The 22,364-nt window shown below is 50.3% G+C and overlaps 1 protein-coding gene across 1 annotated transcript; it reads right to left on the bottom strand.

The window, feature by feature from the left end:
* Nucleotides 1-6,631: 6,631 nt before the first annotated feature.
* FRAT2 (FRAT regulator of WNT signaling pathway 2) lies at nt 6,632-8,789 on the bottom strand. Its single transcript, XM_040992380.1, has one exon. It carries the CDS (start codon nt 8,573-8,575, stop codon nt 7,874-7,876), a length of 702 nt encoding a protein of 233 aa, XP_040848314.1. The 5' UTR covers nt 8,576-8,789; the 3' UTR covers nt 6,632-7,873.
* Nucleotides 8,790-22,364: the final 13,575 nt, after the last annotated feature.

Genomic DNA, 22,364 nt, shown 5'->3' with positions numbered 1-22,364 from the left:
TTGGTGAGCGCCTCTGCAAACAGGTGTGTAAGAGCAGATGTACTTGGAAGAAGTGTGTATAAAGGTTAAACTAGATCAAATTCTATGGTAAGCAAGTAATAAATATCCAAGTCATAAAACATTTCTTCCAGAAGCTGTAACATAAATGTCACTTTTATGAATTTTCCATAGAAAACCCCTTCCGTGACTTCTCCATCTATTTAAAAATGTTTAGCACTAACTATAAGAAGGGCAGAGAGAGATGAGTAAGAGGGCATGCCCATCAACTGGGTCACTCTTCCAGTTGTCTACCAGTGACCCAGTCTAGGCTAGCCAGGAGCCAGGAGCTCAAGCTAAGCCTTGCACATGGATGGTAGAATCCCAATGACTCAGGCCATCACTGATGCTTCTAGGGTCTTCCTAGAGGGAAACTAGAGTCAGGAAACAGAACCTAGGACCAAACACATGAGCCCTCATCTAGGACCATGGCATCCTGAAATCTAGATTAAATGCCTGCTCCTTTGCTTTGTTCCTTTTCTTAAGATTTATTTATTTGGGGGGGGCCTGGTGCGATAGTGTAGTGGTTAAATTCCTCACCTTGAGCATGCTGGGATCCCATATGAGCACCAGTTCTAATTCTGGCAGTCCCACTCCCCATCCAGCTCCCTGCCTGTGGCCTGGGAAATCAGTCGAGGATGGCCCAAACCTTTGGGACCCTGCACCCATGTGGGAGACCTGGAAAAAGCTCCTCGCTCCTGGCTTCAGATTGGCTCAGCTCCAGTCGTTGCAGCCACTTGGGGAGTGAATCATCAGATGGAAGATCTTCCTAAACTCTGTCTCTCCTCCTTTCTGTGTATATCTGCCTTTCCAGCAAAAATAAATAAATCTGTTTTAAAATTGTTTATTTTTGGGCCCAGCATGGTAGCCTAGCGGCTGAAGTACTTGTTTTGCATGTGCCGGGATCCCATATGGATACCAGTTCTAGTCCTGGCAGCTCCACTTCCCATCCAGCTCCCTGCTCGTGGCCTGGTAGAGCATTCCAGGATGGCCCAAAGCCTTGGGACCCTGCACCGCATGGGAGACCTGGAGGAAGCTCCTGGCTCCTGGCTTTGAATCAGCTCAGCTCTGGCTGTGGCAGCTACTTGGGGAGTAAGCTCTCTCTCCTACTCTCTGTATATCTGATTTTGAATCAAAAAAATCTTTCTTAAAAATTTTATTTTTATTTGAAAAACAGACTCACACAGAGAGGGAGAGACAAAGACAAAAATTTTCCATTCAGTGGTTCATTTCCCCAAATGGCTGCAACTGCCAGAGAGCCAGGCGCCTTCTTTGGGTCTCCCACGTGGGTGCAGGGACCCAATAGCATGGGATATCCTCCTGTGTTTTCCCAGTTCATTAGCAGGGAGCTGGTTCAGAAATCCAGCAGCTGGGACCTGAACTGGTGCCCGTGCAAGATGCCAATACCTGTAGGTGGAAGACTAGCCTGTTGAGCCACGGCATCAGCCCCGAATCTGTTACTGGAAAAAAGCATGTATCTGTTTCCTCTGAAAGCAAAAAAAAAAAAAATTTTATTTTTAGGGTTTATTTTATTTTTTATTGCAAAATCAGATACACAGAGAGGAGGAGAGACAGAGAGGAAGAAAGACAGAGGAAGATCTTCTGTCCGATAATTCACTCCCCAAGTGGCTGCAATGGCCAGAGCTGAGACAATCCGAAGCCAGAAGCCTGGGGCTTCCTCCAGGTCTCCCACATGGGTGCAGGGTCCTGAGGCTTTGGGCCGGCCTCGACTGCTTTCCCAGACCACAAGCAGGGAGCTGGATGGGAAGCAGGGCTGCCAGGATTAAAACCAGTGCCCATATGGGATCCTAGACCTCAGCCACTAGGTCACCATGCCAGGCCCAGGACCAATTTCTTGATCACCAATGTTTACACACAGGTAGATGATAAGATATGCATAAAGGGAAAGAATAATCCATCTCATAAAGCTCCAATGGGAAAAGGGCGGAGGTCACTTCAACCAACCCTAGAGAGGAGCTCAGGGTTGCAACCAATGGAGGAGCAGCAGAGTATGACACAAAGAGCCTGGGGCACCCATTCCGCTCTCCCCAGTTCCTGTTAGAAACCCTTCACTCAGGTGGGCCCTGGGCACAGCGATCAAGACATTCATTCCATATCTGAGTGCCCGGTTCGGGTCCCAGACCTGCTTCCAATTCCAGCTTCCTGCTCATGTGTAGCCTGGGACGCAGCAGCTTGGGTCTCTGCCACTCACACGGGAGACCCATTTGGAGTGCTGGGATCCCAGGTTCAGCCTGAGCCAGAGTCGGTTGTTGCAAGCATTTGAGGAGCGAACCAATGGATGGAAGATCTCTCTCTCTCCTCTCTCTGCCTTTTTGCCTTTCAAAATAAACAATACAATTAAATGAAAAGAAACATCCTGCTCTAAAGTCAGTGCTGTACTGAGGTTTGGCCTGGCCACTCAGGGCTACACTTGGCACCAGAAGATTGAGCAAGTTCTTAGCAAGAAGTAACCTTTGAACTCATTCAGTTCTCACCATTCTATTTACTGATAGAATTATCTCAGGGACTCACAGGGCTGCCTTTTCTCTTTGCAAGGTGTTTATATTTTCTTTAATGGCAGAGAACTGACAAGATAAAAAGAATGTTTTGGGCAGCTTGTCTGGCACTCCATGTGTGGAATGGATTGAGGCTGACAATGAGCATTGATGGGCAGCCCAACCACTGGATGGTGTTAGGGCATCAGGCCCCAGGTGATAAGTGCCTGGGCGGGAGGGGAGAGGAGCAGCCAAGAGAGTTTTGAAACCAAAAGCCACACAGAGCTCAGGACAGTTCCATGTGGCTGTAAAACAAAAACCCGTGGACACCGGTGCCAGACTGCTCGGCTCCTTCCTTTAAAACTTTTTCCTGTGAACTTGAACAGGTTACTTCACCTCTAACCTCATGTGCCTCATCGGCAAAGGCCAATTATAATACGAATTGCTATGGGGATTAATTGAACTAATGCTGGGACAAGTGCTCAGGCCACTGCCTGAAACACAGGCACAGTCAGTAACACTGAGTATTAGCATTTAGTCAGTGTTTACAGAGCAAACAAATGGAAAATTTCAACAGACTGCGGCACACAGAGCAGGTGCTGGGGACACAGGTGATGAGCTGTGGTGCCCACAAGTCTGAAGAAGCCAGGAACGGAGGGTGGGCAGTTCTTCAACCAGAAGCAACCCATGCCCGGCCTAATGTGGGCAAAAGACAGGGAGGGACATGCCAGATGGGAAGGTGCCACAAAGGACAAGGTCCTGGGGGTGACGGGAAGGCCTGGGAGTAACCAGGCAGATGAGTCTGCTGAGTGAGTCCTGCTCAGGGGAGTGGAGGATGCAGTCCCTCAGAGCTGCCTGGCACAGAGGCGCTGGGGAAGCAACCTGGAGGCACCCTCACGCCTTCGATGTGGAGGTTGCTGTTGTGTGTGAATGAATTCTCCGCTGCTGATGCTATACTAGGAAGAAAACAAAAAAACTGATAGCAAGGAGCTTATTAACCGCTTCCTCTTATCACCCACCAACTGACTCCCCGAGATGAACTCACAGCCCCAGCGGATGGGCTGTGCGAGCTGTTTGTTTGACTTATTGATCTGGGTGGGTTAAAAAAGCGCAAGCTGCTTATCACTCTGCTACCTTTGCCCTGCCTTTTGACTGCTTCTTTCTCAACCGTCTCGAATTCCACTGCCCAATGGGGCGAGATGGTTCCCTGAACATCTTTCCCAGAGGTTGCCAATCTCTAGCTCCAAGATGCCCTACCAATGCTCCTTCTCGCCAGCTGAGCAAAGAACGAGAGGAAGACAATGCAGATGTAAAACACACTGACAAACAGGAGCTGAGTTCACTTCAGTATCTGCAGGAGATGGTGACGGTCCTGCGCAGGATCTGGGTGCACGTACCCTGGCCCTCTGCAGGCTGTCTGCCCGCAGGAGACGTGCAGAAATAACCAGGTGTATGGGGGATGGTTACCCTGCAGCCCCCTCGCCTTCCCTCGTCCTGCTCTGGCTTTTTGTCTGCCGCCTCTGCGAACTCCCTCTCTCTCCCCCTGCACAGCATTGATGAGTCGGTCTTTGTGAAGTGTGAAGGTCAGGGCCTGACACATGGTTAACCCTCTCTGGACATTGGCAAGCACGTTGTTCTTAGTACTTGTTAGCGTCCCCAGGCTCTGATGACCCCCTTCCCCTTAACTGCCAGGCTTTTATCTTCAGCCCTGATCTCTTTCCAACTCCTGGTTATTTCTGAAGAGAGCAGGCTGCTGTGCCTATAACTTCCACACGAATCTAACAATCAACTACCCCCTGCACCCATCTCCTAAAATATGTACCTGCTCCTGGCCACTTGCACCTTGCTCTGGTTCTCTGTATCTCCTCCTCTTCCTCTATTATTCTGCCTTTCGAATAATAATAAATTTCCATCACCCTCATTTCATCCGTAGGTGCTGCAGACCCACAGGATGTCTGTCCTGACCCGTCTCAGCCTGTATAGGAAGCAGCCATTGAACTTGCTGCCTGTGCCTCCCCGGGATGTAACTCCTATGCCCTGTGTGAGGGCTCAGCCCCAAGTCTGCCTATGAGTCCCACCAGAACATCCAGAAACCTGCTTCCTCTGGAATCCCAGCAAGCTTGCACTCTGCAGCTGCTGTACAACACAAGCCACAGAATGGCAATGCTGCTGAAGGATCATGGGTCGGGGCTGGAGGACCACCCCCTGAGAACTTTCCCAGATACAAACAGCATCAAGGAAATCTAATGGTTGAGTAGGACAGCGTGAGATCTTAGGGCCAGAGTGCACACGCTGAGACCCCACCTCCAGGAGCCAGCCCCGTGGCACAGTGTAGGAAGCCATCGTGACACTGGCAACCCATGTCAGGGCACTGCTTCCGCGCACTCCTGCTCCACTTCTTCTCCAACTTTCTGCTACAGTGCCCAGGAAAGCAGTGAGAAACAGCTGCTACCCACCTAGAGGTTCCTGACTTGGGCCTGGTCCAGCCCCTGCTATGGTGCCGTCTTAGGAATGAAGCAGCCTCACTGTATCTGTCCCTCCCTGTCACTTCACGTTTCCAAAACAAACACATCAAGGGCAGTAACTTAGCAAATTCTTGACTTTCCTGGTATTTCTGTTAAAATGGAAAAGCACTGTCCGCCTCACACATGTCAGGCAGGCATCTGTGACAGCAGGAGCCCACCACCCATGCTAGGAGGCAGGTCCACTTCCAGTCCCACTTCCTGCCAATGCACACCAAGAAGCGGCAGACAGCGACGCCAGAACCTGAGTTCTTGCCACTCCAAGTGCTCCCGGTTTTCGTCTCACCCCTAGGCCGGCTGCTAGGCACATTCAGGAAGATTCCTCTCTGCCTTTCAACGAAATCAATAAAACACTGAAAATGAACTCACCTGTGACTGTGAGGACAAGAACTGGTGTGTGTTTGGCTGGTTGGTTGTTTTTTTGGAGTTCTCAGTCCCCTCAGGTAAGATGCCTGTGTCCCACATCTGGCCACCTGGGTTTGCCTCTCAGCTCCAGCTCCTGACCCTGTCCAAGTTATTAGAGTCCTGCTTCCCACATGAGAGCCTGGGATTGCAGCTTCGCCCCTTGGCATTTGGGGAATCAACAGTAGATTTATCTCTGTCTCAAGCAGTAGTAATAATTGCTTAACACTTCACAGTATTAACTGGTTTACCAACAGAAGGAAAAGGGAAAAGCTCGACTCGGCCAGCAGATGCGCCAGCCAGAGGGACATCACCGAGGCCCAGGACCGCCACCCCCAACCCACCTGGAGTCTTAGCCTGGGAGTGCTGGGCAGGAACAGAGGGGAACACTCTGTCTGCTCCCTGCCAAGCCATTTACAATGACCAAAGTTGTTAGGGAAGTCTGTCTTTCTCTGTTTGGGCCATAGATCAAGGATCAGTCAGTCTCCAAGGACAGGCTGGTTTTGTGACCCTCCCAATTCATCTCTAAAAACTCCAGATAAAGACCCAACTAGCTCCCTCCATATCAGAAAGCCTTTCTAGAACAGTCAATATGCACACAGGACACAGAAACCCTCAGAGCAGCTTTCAAAAACCTGGACTTCAGAGGCCAGGGTCATAGAATGGCAAGATAATCTTCAGCTTGCAGCACTCGCATCCCATAGGGACAACATGCCATGAGTGCTGCTCATGTCCCCGCTGCCCCATTTCCCGTCCAACTCCCACCTTGTGGCCTGGGAAAGCAGCAGAGGACAGTCCAAAGCCTTGGGACCCTGCACCCACATGAGAGACCTGGAGGAAGACACTGGCTCCTGCCTTTAGATCGGCTCAGCTCTGGCCATTGCAGCCATTTGGGGAGTGAACCAGCATTTGGAAGATCTTTTCTGTGTCTCTCCTCTGTGCAAATCTGCCTTTCCCATAAAAATAAATAAATATTTGGGGACAAAAAAAAAATCTGGACTTCATTTTCTGATCGTGAGGAACATCTCCCTAAAAGCACAGACTGTTGTAGATCGGGGAGTGTGGAGCCAGCATCAGCCACCTGCATGCACCTGCCCTGACGACCAAGGCCGCTAGCATCATTACCACCATGAGATCCTCCCCCTTAACACCTCCCACCAAGAAGCCAAACTGCACTCCAAAACACAAACCAAATTTATTCAGCAGACAGTTTAATTAAGAAATCCTATAAATCAGGACCGCCACAATTTCAGACACTCCGTTGCGAAGTGTACGTCAATAGCTACATCTGAAGGATGACCAAGCCATTGAATGTTTTAAAAAACTGGTTTAGCTACCTTAAGGTGTGTGGGGGGGTGGCACCTTACCAAAGTGCTGCCACCGCCATCAAGTTTCACCAGGGGAGAGACAGGGAAGGCTTCTCCTCCTCCAGGGACAGTCACATTTGAAAACAGCTTCCTTCACACACAAGGAGCTGGCAAGCCAGGCCAGGAAGGCAAGCGAGGCCCAGAGGGGTGGGAACACATTCGAGAAAGAGCAGGATCCCTCCAGCCAGGAAAGCCGGCTGGCAGGATGGGAGAGGACGGTCAGTAACTGTTTCTGAGAAAGCTCCTGGCATGGCCCAGAGCAGCCTGACTGGGCAAGGTGGAGTTCTACAAAGAAAGCACAGAAAACGTGCGCAACGCCCCACGCAGCCCCCTCTGCCTGTGCCCCTGCAGCGGCAACGCACAGACACAGGCTCTCCCAGCAAGAAAAGGAACGGGACCCGCAGGGTTGAAATCCGAAGTCCCAGAGCCTTCCACTCACGGCAAACTGTCACCTTGAACAGCAGGTGGCAAGGTCAGACACTTAAAAGTCAACATTCAAACTTCACATCTCGCACAGCCCCTAAAGTGGAGGCCACAACTCGCACCCCGTCACCGATGAAGTAGAGAAAGTAGGAGCTTGGGGAGGGTAATGCAAACCTAACCCCGCAGCCCTTTCACGCCCCGGCCCTGGCCCCAGCATTTCTTTGCACCGCAATTGTAGCACCATGTTCAGTAAGCTCCACCGCTGGAAAATAAGAAGATGGATGTGCATCATTAGTTTTCAAGTATGCTGATAAACCCTCACGGTCCAAGCACTCAGACGGGCCTGAGGGCTAAGTCAGGTAGAGTCGCTGCAAGTAGCTGCCACAGTTGTCCCAGGTCCCCCGCCCCGATGGTCGGGCCAATTCTCAAGGAGCATTGTTCTACGCTTAAGTTTTGTTTCACAGCCCAACCAGGAACGGCAATTCCTCCTGGACTTCAGATATTTCCACGTGCCTCTCCGCAGCCTAGGCGGTGGTTCCCAAGACGCCGATCGAGGGGCGTCAGGTCGGGGTAGCCGAGAGCAGGACGTGGTCGGGTCGGCTCCGCTGCCGCTTCCTCCAGGACGCCTTCAGAGAAAGGCGCGAGAGGGGTGCAGCGCAACAGGCTCCGGGCCGCTGCGGCCACCCCCAGAAGCAGGGGCGCCGGCAGGGCCCGTGGCTGCGACTGCAGCCACCGCACGCTGGAGCCTCCGCACGGCCTCCTTGATGAGGTTCCCCGAGAGCACTAGCTGCTGAAGGAGCCGGTGCGGATCGTCGTCGCCGGCGCGGGCCCCGGCTTGGGGCCATCGTCGCTGCTGCAGGCGGCGGGAGGTGGCGGCGCTTCGGAGCCATCCTCGCCGGCACGGGCCCGGCAGCGCGCTGGAGCCCGCGGCGAGCTCGGCCACGCAGTAGGGCGCAGCCCGGCCACGCACGCGGCCGCGGTCCCCGAGCGCGCAGCGCACAGCCCCCGGGGGCGCCGGGCCCACAGTCTCCGCCGACACCGGCGGCAACGCCAGCGGCAGCGCAACGCCGGGCGCCCGGGCCTTGCCCGCCGGGGGCCGTGGGGGCTGCGGCGGCGGCGGCGGCCCGGCGGGCGCGCACGGGGAGGCCGGGCTGTCCTGGGCCGCGTCCAGCTGCAGCGTCTCTCCGATCTGGGCCACCAGCCGGTCCACCTCGCCCGAGCCGCCCAGCGTCACCGACTGCTCCAGCAGGAGGAAGCTGCCCTCGTCCTCCTCTTCCTCCCCCTCCGCTTCCTCGCCGGCTTCCTCTTCCTCCTCCCTCCGGCACGGCATGGCCTCCCGCCGCGGCCCCGGGAGCTCCGCGGGCTTGGCCGGTGGCAGTTTGGGCCTCGGGTTCGGTGGACTGCGGGCGAGGCCGGGGCGGGTTGAGGCCGGTGCCGAGGCCGGGGCCAGGTCAGACGCAGAAGCCAAGCCGGGTAGGCACTCGAGCCGCGCGCCTGCAACCGGGTAACAGGAGAGCTGCGGAGCCGGAATGCTGCCGGCTGGGGTTGATTTGTAAACAATGGGTGACGTCGCGCCGGGCGCTGCCACCGAGCAGGGCGAGGGGGGGGACGCGCGAGGTGGCGCGGGGACGCGAGACGTTGTGAGCAGACGAGGCCGCTGCCGGAGCCTCATGGGACCTTGCCTTGTCTCCTGCCTCTCAGGGGCTCCGGGACATGGGGACAGCTTTGATCCAGTCGCAGCCAGACGAGAAGGTCAGGAAGTGGGCGACTCCGAGGCGGCCCGCCTTGGTTTCTCCCACTCACGGACACAGACGCCTCCCCCACCCCCAATCAGGCACAACCCCCGCTCGCTCCCCACGTGTCCCCAACGCCCGGGCCGGCGTGCTCCTCCCCCAGCGCTGCCGCTCGGGGCGGAGGGAGGCCGGAGTTGGGGTGCAGGAGCAGGTGTGAGGTGGGTCTTGGAGGACCCCAGTTCTCAAGACCCCAGGCACAGCCCGAACACCGACGCTGTGTAGCGCGGCTCGACCTTTGTATCGTGTCCTCCACCCGCACCGAGGTTCACATGGGGACCCTGGGGATGCAACTGGAGTCAGATTTGAGATTTTTTTTTCCTTTTTTTGCCTTAAAATATTGATATATATATACAAACATATTTATGGTTGCAAATATATATATCTACACACATATTTTTACATGACTGCACAGCCATGGATAGAATATTACACTTTTCCACTTTGCATTATATCAAGAAGAAATGATATATGATTACATGAGTTCCCACCAAGTGCTGTGATTGTTTAAATTATTAGGGCCGGGCCCGAGATCCCATATGGGCGCTGGTTCGTGTCCTGTCTGCGCTGCTTTCCATCCAGCTTGTGGCCTGGGAAAGCAGTCAAGGATGGGCCAAAGCCTTGGGACTCTGCACCCACATGAAAGTCCCAGAAGAAGCTCCTGGCTCCTGGCTTGAGATCGTCACAGCCCTGGTCATTGAGGTGGCTTGGGGAGTGAATCATCAGACGAAATTCTTCTTCTTCTCTCTCTCCTCTTTGTATATCTGACTTTCCAATAAAAATAAATAAATTATTCAACAACTGCTTTGATGTTTGCTGTTTGCTCAATTTCACGGTTGTAAGTAAGGGTGTGATTAACACATTTGTGGGTAAAACTTTTCCTTGTGAATGTTTTTTTTTTTTTTTTCCTTAGAACAAACTCCCAGGAGTGGAATTTCAGGTCAGAGGCTGTGGATATTTTAAGGATTCTGATAAATGTGCGAAATCACTTTCCAGGAGATGGGCAAATGTGCTCTGCTGTTATTAATGTGTGCGCATACATTATTCATTGTCCCTTCTCTCCTATTTAAGTAACCGCTTCTAATGGCTTCTTTTCTGCTGATTTTACAGATGGATTTGCCTTCCGACTTGTGTTAGGTTGAAGAGCTTTCTGAATGTTTATTAACTAACTGTACTTCCCTTTTTGTGAGTTGTCTGTTCCTGATTAGTGTTTCCGGTGGAGTTTTTGGTGCCCAGTTGCATGATGGCATGCCAGCCGTTAACCCTTCTCTTTCCCATCCACTGCAACTGCTTCTTCAAAGTTGGTGTGAGTGCCCTGCAGCTGTTCTTTGCCTTAGATTTTAACACAGTCAAATCTGCAAAACCCCTTCCAACAGTATAAGTAAGTATAGTCTGCTAAGTATAGTCTCCTTGCCTCCAGAAAGTTACACTTGGTGCTATTTTCTTTAGATTTTTCTAATGCCTTGATTTTTTTTTTCCCTCTCAAATCCATCTGGGATTAATTTTGGTCTTGGGGGAAGACAGAAGATGGGAAATTTATTGTCCAGGGAGCCTGCCAACCAGGGCTGCCCTCGACTTCCTGGCTGGGTCTGCAGAGTGTGGGGGTACACACACACACACACACTCCACCTGCTGATTACATGAGGAGGGCTGAGTGTGCTTGGCATTATTTTCGGCTATTGTGTGACATCCAAAGATGTTGTCCAAGAGGGGTAGATTCAAGCCTTCCTCCAGCCACCTCCTGGACACGGTTTCCTCCACCAGCAAGTCAGTTTACAAGTGTTTTCACTTGCAAAATAGAAAAAGATAATTCTATCCCAGCTTCTCTCTGAAGATCAAATGAGATCATGGGAACGGGCTTTGTCAGGCATTACATGAATGAGATGTGGGATTAGGTGCAGGGGTTTATCAACAGCAGCTTGGCTCCGTGCCAGCACATGTCCCTGCAAACCAGCCAGCCTTCCCCTGCAGGTCACCAAGTGGAGCTGAATCGTGACTACGGCATTCCATCACAGCTGGGCCCTTGCCTTCTGTCTGTGCTCCACCATCACCTGGGCATGCCCAGGGCCTTGCCCAGGTCACCCAGGTGTGTCCCACAATTGTCCTGCAGCTTTGGGTCTTGGTGACCACTCTCCCTCACTGGTGAGCACTGGAAGCCTTTCCCACCCGAAGAGAGAGAGAGTCTCATTTTCATAGTGAAGGTACTTACTGCACAGTTTCCAGGGGAAATGAAGTTGAGGGGAGGGCTTATGGATTTTAGTGGCATTAACATGGCAATTTCTCCCCCTCCTCTCTGCGAGGAGGCCTGGCTGGAAGTGGAGAAGCAGCTTTATGCTCCATTGACTTTAAACATTAATGGGTCTGGCGTAGCTATTGTCTCTAACCCAGCATCCTTGGAAGTTGTTTTGTCTTCCTGTCAGGGTAATTCCAACAGTGTTCTTAGCACTATCAGAAATAGAGTTTGGAGATGGCATTCTTAAAAGAAGAAAAAAAAATCTTCTCTTTGTAATGTTGCTTCTTTTGTGTGGAGATTACTATGTAAATATGCCAGGGCTTAGATATTACACTGTTCATTATAGAGATGAATTCATTACCGGAGCCCAGCTCCATTTGCTGGGGGCGCTGGGAGCTGAAAGTGCTGAGCTGGACCAGTGGGAGGCAGAGCAATGTCCTGGATTTAGAAGCAAATAGGAGATGCTAGAGAGGCTCGGATGCAATTAAAAGTAATGAGAGGGTATAGAAAAGGGAGTGAGGAAAGAGCTTGCATGCCTCGCACACTGGCTGCCTGCCTGTTTTCAAGGGTGCGCAGAGCCACCCGAGGAAATGTAGTGGTTCGACCATGTTGGAATCTTTCCTGAGGACTTTCCACCGGGACCCTGCTTTAAGTCATCTGCATTCCGGCACCAGTGGGGGATGATGAGGGACTACACAGTGGTCCACTGAGGGGTGGAGGGATAAACTGGTTGCAGGAACAGGCAGGTGAGCTTGGGACCCTCCATCCGACATCGGCAATGAAATGCATGGTTGATTCTGGGCCTTGCTACTTGTTCCCTGGCTTCTTGCTAGCATATACCCTGGGAAGGAGGTAGCGGTGACAACTGAAGTCCTCTCCAGCTGGTTCTCTCCCCAAATGCCTGCAACAGCCAGGGCTGGGCTGGAGGGTACCAGGAGCCCAAGAACCCACTCCAGGTCTGCCACGTGACTGGAAGGAGCCCAAATACTTGAGCCATCATCATATGCTGATGAGAGGAAAGCTGGATTAGAGAAGCAAGCTAGCTCACACTTGAACTAGGAACTCTGATATGGAACGCAGGCATCCCAGGTGAGTTAATCACTGTGCCAAATGCCTGCCTCTTTTTTTTTTTTTTTTGATTTATTTTATTTTTATTGGAAAGTCAGATATCCAGAGAGGAGGAGATACAGAGAGAAAAATCTTCCGTCCAATGATTCACTCCCCAAGTGAGCGCAACGGCCGATGCTATGCCGATCCGAAGCCAGGATCCAGGAGCTTCTTCCAGGTCTCCCTCACAGGTACAGAGTCCCAAGGCTTAGGGCTACCCTCGACTGCCCTCCCAGGCCACAAGCAGGGAGCTGGATGGGAAGTGGAGCTTCCCGGATTAGAACCGGCACCCATATGGGATCCCTAAGGTGAGAACTTTAGCCACTAGGCCACGCTGCCAGGCCCAACCCTGTTATTTTCTTAAGATCTTATGTGTCGGTGGGAGGGAACAGCTCTGTTGAGCACAGGTGGTTGAGCATCTCCTAGGATGCTGGCATTCTTATCAGTGTGCCAGTTCTAGTCTTACCTGCTCTGCTTCCAGCCCAAATTTCTGCTAATGTGCCTGGGAAGGCAACAAACAATGGCCCAAGGACTTGGGTCCTTGCCACCCACCTGGGAGGCCTGGATGGAGCTCCAGGGCCCTGGCTTCAGTTCTCACCAATCCCAGCCATTGCAGCCATCACACCAGGCCCAAATAACTTTTTTTTATGGGTCTTAGGTGTTGTATATTGAGCTTTGCACTTTACATGTTTCACTTTATTTCAAAGACAGTTGTATAAGTTAGATACTACTATCTCTCAAGACTGAAGCATAGCGAAATTCCCCAAGTTTTGCACATAGGGGTCGGTGATCACCCCAACTCCCCCGGTTCTCAGCTGGGGAGAATTTGAGTGATGGTGGTTTTTATAGTCATGCTCATTACTCTCACTTGTATTATTACCAGATATGATTTTAAATTATATATGTATTCATTTGAAAGGTAGAGACAGAGTGAGTGAGCGTCCCCCTGCTGGTCTAATCCCCTTAGGCTATACCAAAGCCAGAAGACCTGAACTCAATCCATGTCTCTGTAGCAACCCAAGTACTTGAGCTGCAACCCTGCCCTCACGGCCCCCAGGATTCACCTGAGCTGGAAGCTGAAGCAGACAGCCAAAGCCAAGCAGCACAGCCAAGTAGGCAATGAGACAACTGGGGTCTTAACTGCTAAGCTAAATGCCAGCCCTTTCTAAAAATCCAGCATTGTCCCACTCCTTAGCACTATGATATACCTCAGTGCAACGCAATACCTGAGTGTTTTGATACTGTTGTGGCACAGTGTCACCTGTTGCTATATTGGAGTGCCTAGCTTGAGTGCCAGCTCTATTCTTCCAGTCTGGCTCACTGCTAACGTGTTCCCTGCGAACGCAGCAAAAGAGCCTCTGAACGCAGAAGGCAAACCTGAATGGAGTTCCAGGTGCAGTCCTGGCTAATATTGCTTGGGCTCTTGCCACCCACATGAGAGACCCAGAGGAAGCTTCTGGTTCCTGGCTGCTGCAGCCATTTGGAGACTTAGCCAGCAGAAGGAAAATCTCTTTCTCCCTCTCTCTCTGTAACTCTTTCTTATAAATAAATCTTAAAAAAAAAAAAACATAGAAGAAAATAAAGTGTAATTTGCACTGCTAACCCTTTTCCGTGCTGGCTAAAGGAAAAAAGAGGGCTCCTCTGGGGGCACCCAGAGTAAAGGGCACCCATTTTTCTTTTTTGGGGGGGGATTTATTTTATTTTTTATTGAAAAATCAGATATATATAGAGGAGGAGAGACAGAGAGGAAGATCTTCTGTCCAATGGTTTACTCCCCAACTGAGTGCAACAGCCAGTGCTACGCTGATCCGAAACCAGGAGCCAGGAACTTCTTCCAGGTCTCCCACACAGGTGCAGAGTCCCAAGGCTTTGGGCCATCCTTTATTGCTTTCTCAGGCCACAAGCAGGGAGTTGGATGGGAAGTGGAGCTTCCGAAATTAAAACCGGCACCCAGGCACCCACTTTTCTAGCTGGGCCCAGGCTTGAGTGACAGGAAGAGCTAAAGGAGGCAGAGGAAGGCGTCGAGCAGCTCCTGTGCCACTGGGCAGCATTTGAAGTTTTCTGTCAGAGCAGCAGCCTGAGGAGCGGGTGCCGTGGTGTAGCTGGTGAAGCCGCTGCCTTGGAGGCCTGCATCCCTTCCATCAGAGGGCTAGATCATGCCCTGACTTCTGTTTCTGACACAGTTTGCCACTAATGCATCCTGGGAGGCAGTAAGTGATGCCCCTGCCATCCCTTGGGAAATCCAGATGATGGAATTCCTGGCTGGCCTAGGCCTGGTTGGTGTGATCATTTAGAAAGTGAACCACTGGGGCCTGGCATGGTAGTCTAGTGGCTAAAGTCCTCACCTTGTACACACCAGCATTCCATATGAGCACCAGTTCATATCCTGGCAGTCCCACATCGCAACCACTGCTTGTGACCTGGAAAAACGGTCAAGGACAGCCCAAAGACTTGAAACCCTGCACCCACGTGGGAGACCCAGAAGAAGCTCCTGGCTCCTGGCTGCAGATTGGTGCAGCTCTGGCCATTGAAGCGGCTTGGGGAGTGAATCAGTGGATGGAAGATCTTCCTCTCTGTCCCTTCCCTTCTCTGTGTATCTGACTTTCCAATGAAAATAAATGACTTTTCCCCTCAAGTGAACCAGTATATGGAAGATGCTCTTTCAAGCAGATGAAAATAAAGAGATAAAATGTTACAATGTCTGCAGCCTTAACAGGGGATTTTCTTTTTCTCTTTTCAATGAAAATCAAATTAGATGAAACAAAATTAGATGCAAAACCAGTTTAAAACATGGTTGTTTAGTGGCTTTTGCATAAAGAGAAAGTCCTGTAAAAGCTAAACAGATGGGGCTGGGGCCAGCACCATGGTGCAGTAGGTTAAGCCTGCAACTGAGGTGCTGGCATCCAAAGCTCAAAAGCCTTGGGACCCTGCACCCATGTGGGAGAACTGGAAGAAGCTCTTGGCTCCTGGCTCAATAGCTCTGGCTGTTGTGGCTACTTGGGGACTAACCAGTGGACAGAGAATCTTTCTTTCTGCATCTCCTTCTCTCTGTAAATCTGCCTTTCCAATAAAAACAAAATAAATCTTTAAAAAAAGAAAGTAGTTGGCCAGTTTCTTCAGAGGTTAAATTTCAACTTCCCATATGACCCACTGATCCCACTCCTGGGCCCCTGTGTAAGGGAAATGAACAAAACGACTCACAGGGGACATTCTTGGCCACTTTAGTCACAGGGCAATGTGGAAACCATCCCAAATGTCCATCGGTTAGTGTGCAGATAAACGTGCATATTTTAACAATGAACTAGTGATACATGCTTTAAAGATGAACCTCAGAAATATCATACTAAATGCAAAGAAGCCATGTGCCAACACAAACCATGTTTATGGCTTCGTTTACATGAGGTATCTAGAAAAGGCAAATTTATGGAGAAAGAAAGCAGGCCAGGGGTTGCCTGGCCCTGGGGAGGCAGGAGTGAAGCATGCCAACAACTGGCTATGAGGGAACTTTCTGGGGTGACAGAATGTTCTGAAATTGGAGATTGGCCATAGTGGCACAGTCATAAGTTTATGAAAGTTACAGAATTGTACACTTAGATGGCTGGATTTGATGACACAGATATCATATAGCAATAAAAATTCGTTTTAAAGATTTATTGAATTGAATGGCAGTTAGAGATACACACTGCCTTTGAACAGCTGAAATGTAGCTTGTCCAGACAGATGTGCCTTGTAATACACAATAGGAGTGGTCTACATCAAGCCCTTCATCGTATCTATTTGCTTCACACCCACTCTGGAGCTCTTCCCTGAATTCCAGACTTGTGTTCCCAGCTGCTCCAGTTCTTTGTGGATGTCTAACAGGCATCTTAAGCTCTACGTGTCTGACACTGCATTCCTGACTTTCCTGGGAGTGCAGCAACCAGGACTCAAACTGGCACCCCGTGTCACCGGCAGCAGTTTAACGTGCTGCACCACAATGCTGGTGCCCCATCCTCTGGTTACATCTAGAGCCAACCCTCACGGGAGGAAAAGTGCTGACTGTTCTACATGACCCCACCTTGGGGTGGGCATTGTGGTGCAGCACATTAAGCTGCTGTTTCAGGACGCCTCCATCCAAGGCCAGAGTGCCTGGCTTGAGTCTTGCCTGCTCTGCTTTAATCCAACTCTCTGCTAATGAGCCTGGAAGGCAGCAGGTGACAGCCCAAGTACTGAGGCTCCTGTCACGCTTTTGGATGGCCAGGATGGAGTTCCTGGCTCCTGGCTTCAGCCTGGCCCTGTTCTGGCTGTTGTTGACACTTGGAGGACTGAACCAGCACAAGAAAGATTTGTCACTCAAATCTATCTATCTATCTATCTATCTATATATACATACAGGTACGTATATATGCCCTCGGGTCCTCTGGCCCCACTCACACTCTAACCTCCTCTCACCTGCTCTCTTTCTCGTTCTGTCTTTTCTGGAACACAGTGAGCATCTGCCTCGGAGCCTGGCATTTGCTATCTCTTCCACATAAGGAGTTACCTAAAGGTTTAATTCCTCATACTCCCCCTTCTTTTTAAGATTTATTTATTTTCATTGAAAAGGCAGATATACAGACAGGAAGGTTTTTTTAAAGACTTATTTTTATTAGAAAGGCAGATATACAGAGAGGAGGAGAGACAGACAGAAAGATCTTCCATCTGCTGGTTCATTCCCCAAGTGGCCAGGATTAGAACCGGCACCCATATGGGATCCCTACATGTTCAAGGTGAGGACTTTAGCCACTAGGCCACGGCGCCAGGCCCCAGGCAGGAAGATCTTACGTCCGATGATTCATTCCCCAGGTGGCCACCACAGCCAGAGCTGAGCTGATCTGAAATCAGGAGCCAGGGGCTTCTTCCTGGTCTCCCAAGTGGGTAGGATGTGCCATCCTAGACTGTTTTCCCAGGTCACAAGCAGGGAGCTGGACAGGAAGTGGATATGAACCAGCATCCATATGGGATCCCAGTGAATGCAAGACAAGGACTTTAGCCACTAGGCTACTGCACCAAGCCCTCCTCACCCCTTTCAAGTTCATGACTACTATTCATTCGATTAAAACATTTAGAATTTTACTTGAAAGTTAGAGAGAGGGGCCCGGCATGATGGTGCAGTGGTTAAGGTCCTCACCTTGCACGCCCGGGATCCCATATGGGCGCCGGTTCTATCCCAGCAGCCCTGCTTCCCTTCCAGCTCCCTGCCTGTGGCCCGGGAAAGCAATCGATGATGGCCCAAAGCTTTGGGACCCTGCACCCGCGTGGGAGACCCGGAAGAGGCTCCTGGCTTCGGATCGGCGTAGCATGGGCCATTGCGCTCACTTGGGGAGTGAATCAGTGGACGGAAGATCTTGCTCTCTGTCTCTCCTCTCTGTATATCCGCCTTTCCAATAAAAAATAAAAATAAATCTTTAAAAAAAAAGTTAGGGAGAGACAGAATCTTTCTGCTGGGTTCACTCCCCAACTGCTCACTAAAGTCATGCTGGGAAAGAGTGAAGTAAGGAACTCTGAATGCAAGCCGGGTCTCCCAGGTGTGCGGCAGGGACCCAGGCACTGGAGCCACCATCTGCTGCCTTCCATTTTGTGAACATGCTGCTCTTATTTGAAAGGGAGAATGCACACACGCACACACACCTTCTATCTATTGATTCTTTGTCCAAATAAATAGTCAAGAGGCCAGGCTAAGGCCACAATTCCATCTGGATCTCCTATGTGGGTGACAAGGACCAGATTCTTGCAGCATCTTCTTCAGCCTTTCCAGGCATATTAACAGGAAGGTAGAATCAGAGCAGCCTGGACCACACTGCCATTGTCATAAGAAGGAATGCTTGCTTAGCAAGTGGTAGCTTAACCTGATACACCACACTGCTGGTTTTCATTATCTATTTTCTTACCCATTTCCTCTTTGAAGCCTCTGTGAATGCGGGATCCTAAATTTTAACAGTAGCTCCTACACTTCACAAAACGTTTTAAGTCCATTAAGAATATACACAGAATGGAAGAATGTATGTGTATGAGTGAAAGGAAACCAGCCCAGCCCGGCTCAGCCTGGCCCTACTCAGCCTATCCCAGCCCACCCCTCATGTCCCATCGCACAACTGCAGCCACCCATCAGTACAGAGATTTCTTCCAAAGCTGGGTTTCATCTGAGATATGGGACTTCAGGACTGAATGAGATGTGTGGTATCCCAAATTCAGATGGCATTTGGGAATTCGCAGCCATGTTTCTTCTGGGGACCAAGCTGAGCTGTAGGGGTATGGGCATGAGCTCCTGAGGCCTAGGCACTGCCTTACCTAACTGCCCTGGGGTTCCCAGCTGCAAAGTGGAAATCACCAGGATGCTACCCATGGGCATGATGCAAGTATAGCAGGGATCAAGGAGTAAGGGTGTGTCTGGTAGCATGGGAGCACCGTATGGGCTCCTGCTGTAATTGTCAGTGTCCCTGTGCAGATCTGAATCTGACAGGTGTGGACAGGGTGTAACCACACAGCCAGGCCCCTGTGTAAAGGAGACCCGTGTGATCTCTGATAGTTCTCACCTGGGTGGGGAAAGACTTCCGCCAGGACATAAGGTGTCAGCTCTGTTGGGTAACTATTAGGAGTGTTTGCTTTGGAGGCACACCCAAGTCACCTCCAAGGAGCTGAACTAGCTGCTGACTGTTTAGGCTAGGCAGTCTTAGATATTATCACATGACGATCCAATCAACACACACAGCCTTGTCAAATCTGCTCATGGAGACGTGGCGCCTTCTCATTTTTATGAGCATATTTACAACAGAGGGTTGGTATGCAATTCAGGCTCAGTGGCCTCAAGTCCAAGATTAGGACCAGGCTCTTGTGAGTCTCTGACTGATCAATGCTCCCCGAACCTCAGCACCCCTGGTTTGAAACTGCAAAGCTGACCTCTCCACCCCAGCTCTGGAAGGAGCAGGCATTACCAAGTTGTCACAGTTTCTACCAGCATCCTGAACCATTAGTATTCACTAACAATGGGGTACAGCCTGAAAAGCCCTCCACTTCTAGGATGGATCACCCGCACAATTCCAATGAAAAACAAGACTCGGGGAAAACAAAGTGCTTAATCTTGTTTGAGACAGGGGACTCTTATCCATTTACTTGCTGCCCAAATGCCTGCAGCCGAGGCTGGCTCATGGCGAAGCTGGGAGCTGATCCAGGTCTCCATGTAGGTTTTAGAAACCCATTTACTTGAGCCAGAGTGCATTAGGAGGAAGTTGGCATTAGCAATTGGAGTGAAAACTCAAATGCAGGCACTCCAATATGAGTGTCCAACCTGCTACACAGCCTGAGAGCTTCAGCAGCACTCAAAACTGTGACGGCAGTGCTCCATTCCTCGCTGAAATCATGGCGGGAAAGCATTCCCTAATTGCTACCTAGGCATTTTTAGGGACCATTCTTGAAACCCAGAGGCCAGGCTGCCCTTTGCCAACTAAGCCCGTCCACTCCCTGCGGCAGCAGGATTGAGCGATCAGTCCAAAGCCCCAGAGGGAACAGGATGCCTCTCTGGTGAAAGTTGGGAGGGCTGCCTGTGAGTGAAGCAAGCAGGAGCTGAACTGAATCTGAGGTGCTTCCCAACAGCAGAGAAGAGGTAGAGTCCAGAAATCACTAGAGAGGGAGCACTCACTCTGCGGCAGAGGGGGACGCCCACTAGCAGGTGTACTCCAGGAAGGTCAGTGTTCCCCAAATGTCAGCTGCTCCATTACCCACAGGATTCCCTCTACCCTGTGGTAAAGTCACGAAAACCACCAACTTTGACTTCCAAAGCAAGGGGGAGTTTGCATATAATAGCGCATCTGAAGAGGCGGGGGCAGTGTGATACTTCTCATGACAAATTAGTGGATCATTTGCACTGGCACTGTGGCATTCTGCTTCAAGTGCCACCATCCCATATGGGTGCCAGTTCGTGTCCCAGCTGTTCTGCTTCTGATCCAGCTCCCTGCTAATGTCCTAGAAAAGCAGCATGACGCTCCTGGGTTCTGGCTTCAGATCAGTCCAGTTGAGTGGCAATTTTGTGGCCATTTGGGAATGAACCAGCTGATAGAAGATAACTTTCTCTGCCTTTCCTTCTATCTCTGTTGTAACTTTGCCTTTCACATAAAAATATGTAAACAAATAACAAACTGTGGTTTCTTGTGGAGTCTACAATTTATCAATGCAGAGACCCATGGAGCTGACCCACCCCTCCCAGCTCCGGGAGCAGCAGGTGGTGGCAGGTCACCACAGCCTGAAAAGCCCTCTCCACGCAACTCCATGAGGGGTAACAGGGACTCGGGGTGGCAAGAGGAAGTCTGGTGCCACTGCAGCCCTGGCCTGGGATGACTCAGTGGCCTCTGGCAGCTTGGAAAGTGTTTCTAACAGCAGTAGCTACATTAAGCATGACTTCAGGAAATGGCAAAGGAGCTTACACTGCCCCAATTAGGGTTATTTTCTGGAGTACCGTCATCTATTCACAATAATGCATATCAAAAATAGAACAAAGAGAAAGCAGTCATCATGTCATTTTCTAAATATTGCTTTGCACACAATCTAGCATCTAGTGATGGCATTAGATACTGGCACACAGCAAGCAGCAGCATCCTTGTGGGTGCCAATATCCTTTATAAATAAGCAGAGCTGTGTCCAGAGGGAAGGCATTCTGAACTGGGCCATTGAAAGCAATGCTTTTGAAGGTAGGGTACAAACTGTTACAGTCAAGTGCAAATTTGGAACATCAACTTACATTTTAAAACTCTATTTTTATATTACTTAAAAACAACCCTGTGTACAGAAAAAAAAAAAAAAAGGCACAGGAATGAGATATGTAAGGATTAAGTTAAGAAGTTGATGTTAAAACTCCAGTCACTGCTTTTACTTTTTCTGTTTCCAAACATTCTGCGAACCTTCATTACTTTTCTAGGAAACATAAAATCCATCTTAATCACCCTTTGAAGAGCACAAGCAACCAAGAAAAAAAACGGGAGAATGAGAACTGAACAGAGGAAATCTGAAAGCTGTATGCATTTTTCTCACATACAGAAAAACACTGCCCTCCTGGAAAGTCCTCGGCCAATGGCCACCATGGGGGATCAGCCCCTTGGACAGCGGAAACTACTTCCACAGGACACAAATCCTTCCCACAAATCACCTACCCTTCCCAGTCACCTGCATCTTCCACCTTTCAGAGAAACAAAATTTTCTTGAAAAGCAAGTTGTCCTAAGTCCAGATTTCTCTTTTTTTGAAGGTTTATTTATTTTTATTGCAAAGTTTATTTTTAATTTAGTTGGTAGGCCCTAAGATGAATCCTAAAAATTTGAGGGCCCTGGTGTGATAGCGTAGCACTTAAAGTCCTTGCCTTGAACACACTGGGATCCCACATGGGCGCCGGTTCTAATCCCGGTGGCCCTACTTCCCATCCAGCTCCCTGCTGTGGCATGGGAAAGCAGTCCAGGACGGCCCAAAGCTTTGGGACCCTGCACCTGTGTGGGAGACCTAAAAGAAGCTCCTTGCTCCAGCTGTTGCACTTACTTGGGGAATGAATCAACGGATGGAAGATCTTCCTCTCTGTCTCTCCTCCTCTTCGTATATCTACCTTTCCAATAGAAATAAATCTTTTTAAAAAAATTTTTATTTGAAAGGCTAAGTGATAAGAAAGGAAAACAGGCAAGAGGGTGTTCCACCTGCTAGTTCACTCCTAAGTGGCCACAACACTGCCTTCCCATGCACATTAGTAAGGAGCTGGACTCAAAGCAGAGCAGCTCGGACTTGAACAGGTGCTGGTACAAGACATAGGTGTTGCATCAGCAACCAAACCCATCATGTTACAACACTGTCTTTCGTGCCTCACATCCAGGGTGTAACGACTGCAGCTACAGTCAGATCACCTTTGCAAATCCCTCATACTCTGCTCTTTTGGCCTTTCTTGCTTGCTTCCGATTTCGCTTTACTAGGCATTCAAACAGTGCCACCTCTGGGCGAA

The sequence above is a fragment of the Ochotona curzoniae genome, unplaced genomic scaffold (assembly GCF_017591425.1).
Source record: "Ochotona curzoniae isolate NIBS_2020 unplaced genomic scaffold, NIBS_Ocur_1.0 contig_66, whole genome shotgun sequence".
NCBI classification, from domain to species: domain Eukaryota; kingdom Metazoa; phylum Chordata; class Mammalia; order Lagomorpha; family Ochotonidae; genus Ochotona; species Ochotona curzoniae.
This window is presented reverse-complemented; position numbering and strand designations above follow the sequence as displayed.

What these genes read in the sequence shown, in the direction of transcription:
- FRAT2 (XM_040992380.1), bottom strand. Translation starts at nt 8,575, where the DNA reads ATGCCGTGCCGGAGGGAGGAGGAAGAGGAAGCCGGCGAGGAAGCGGAG.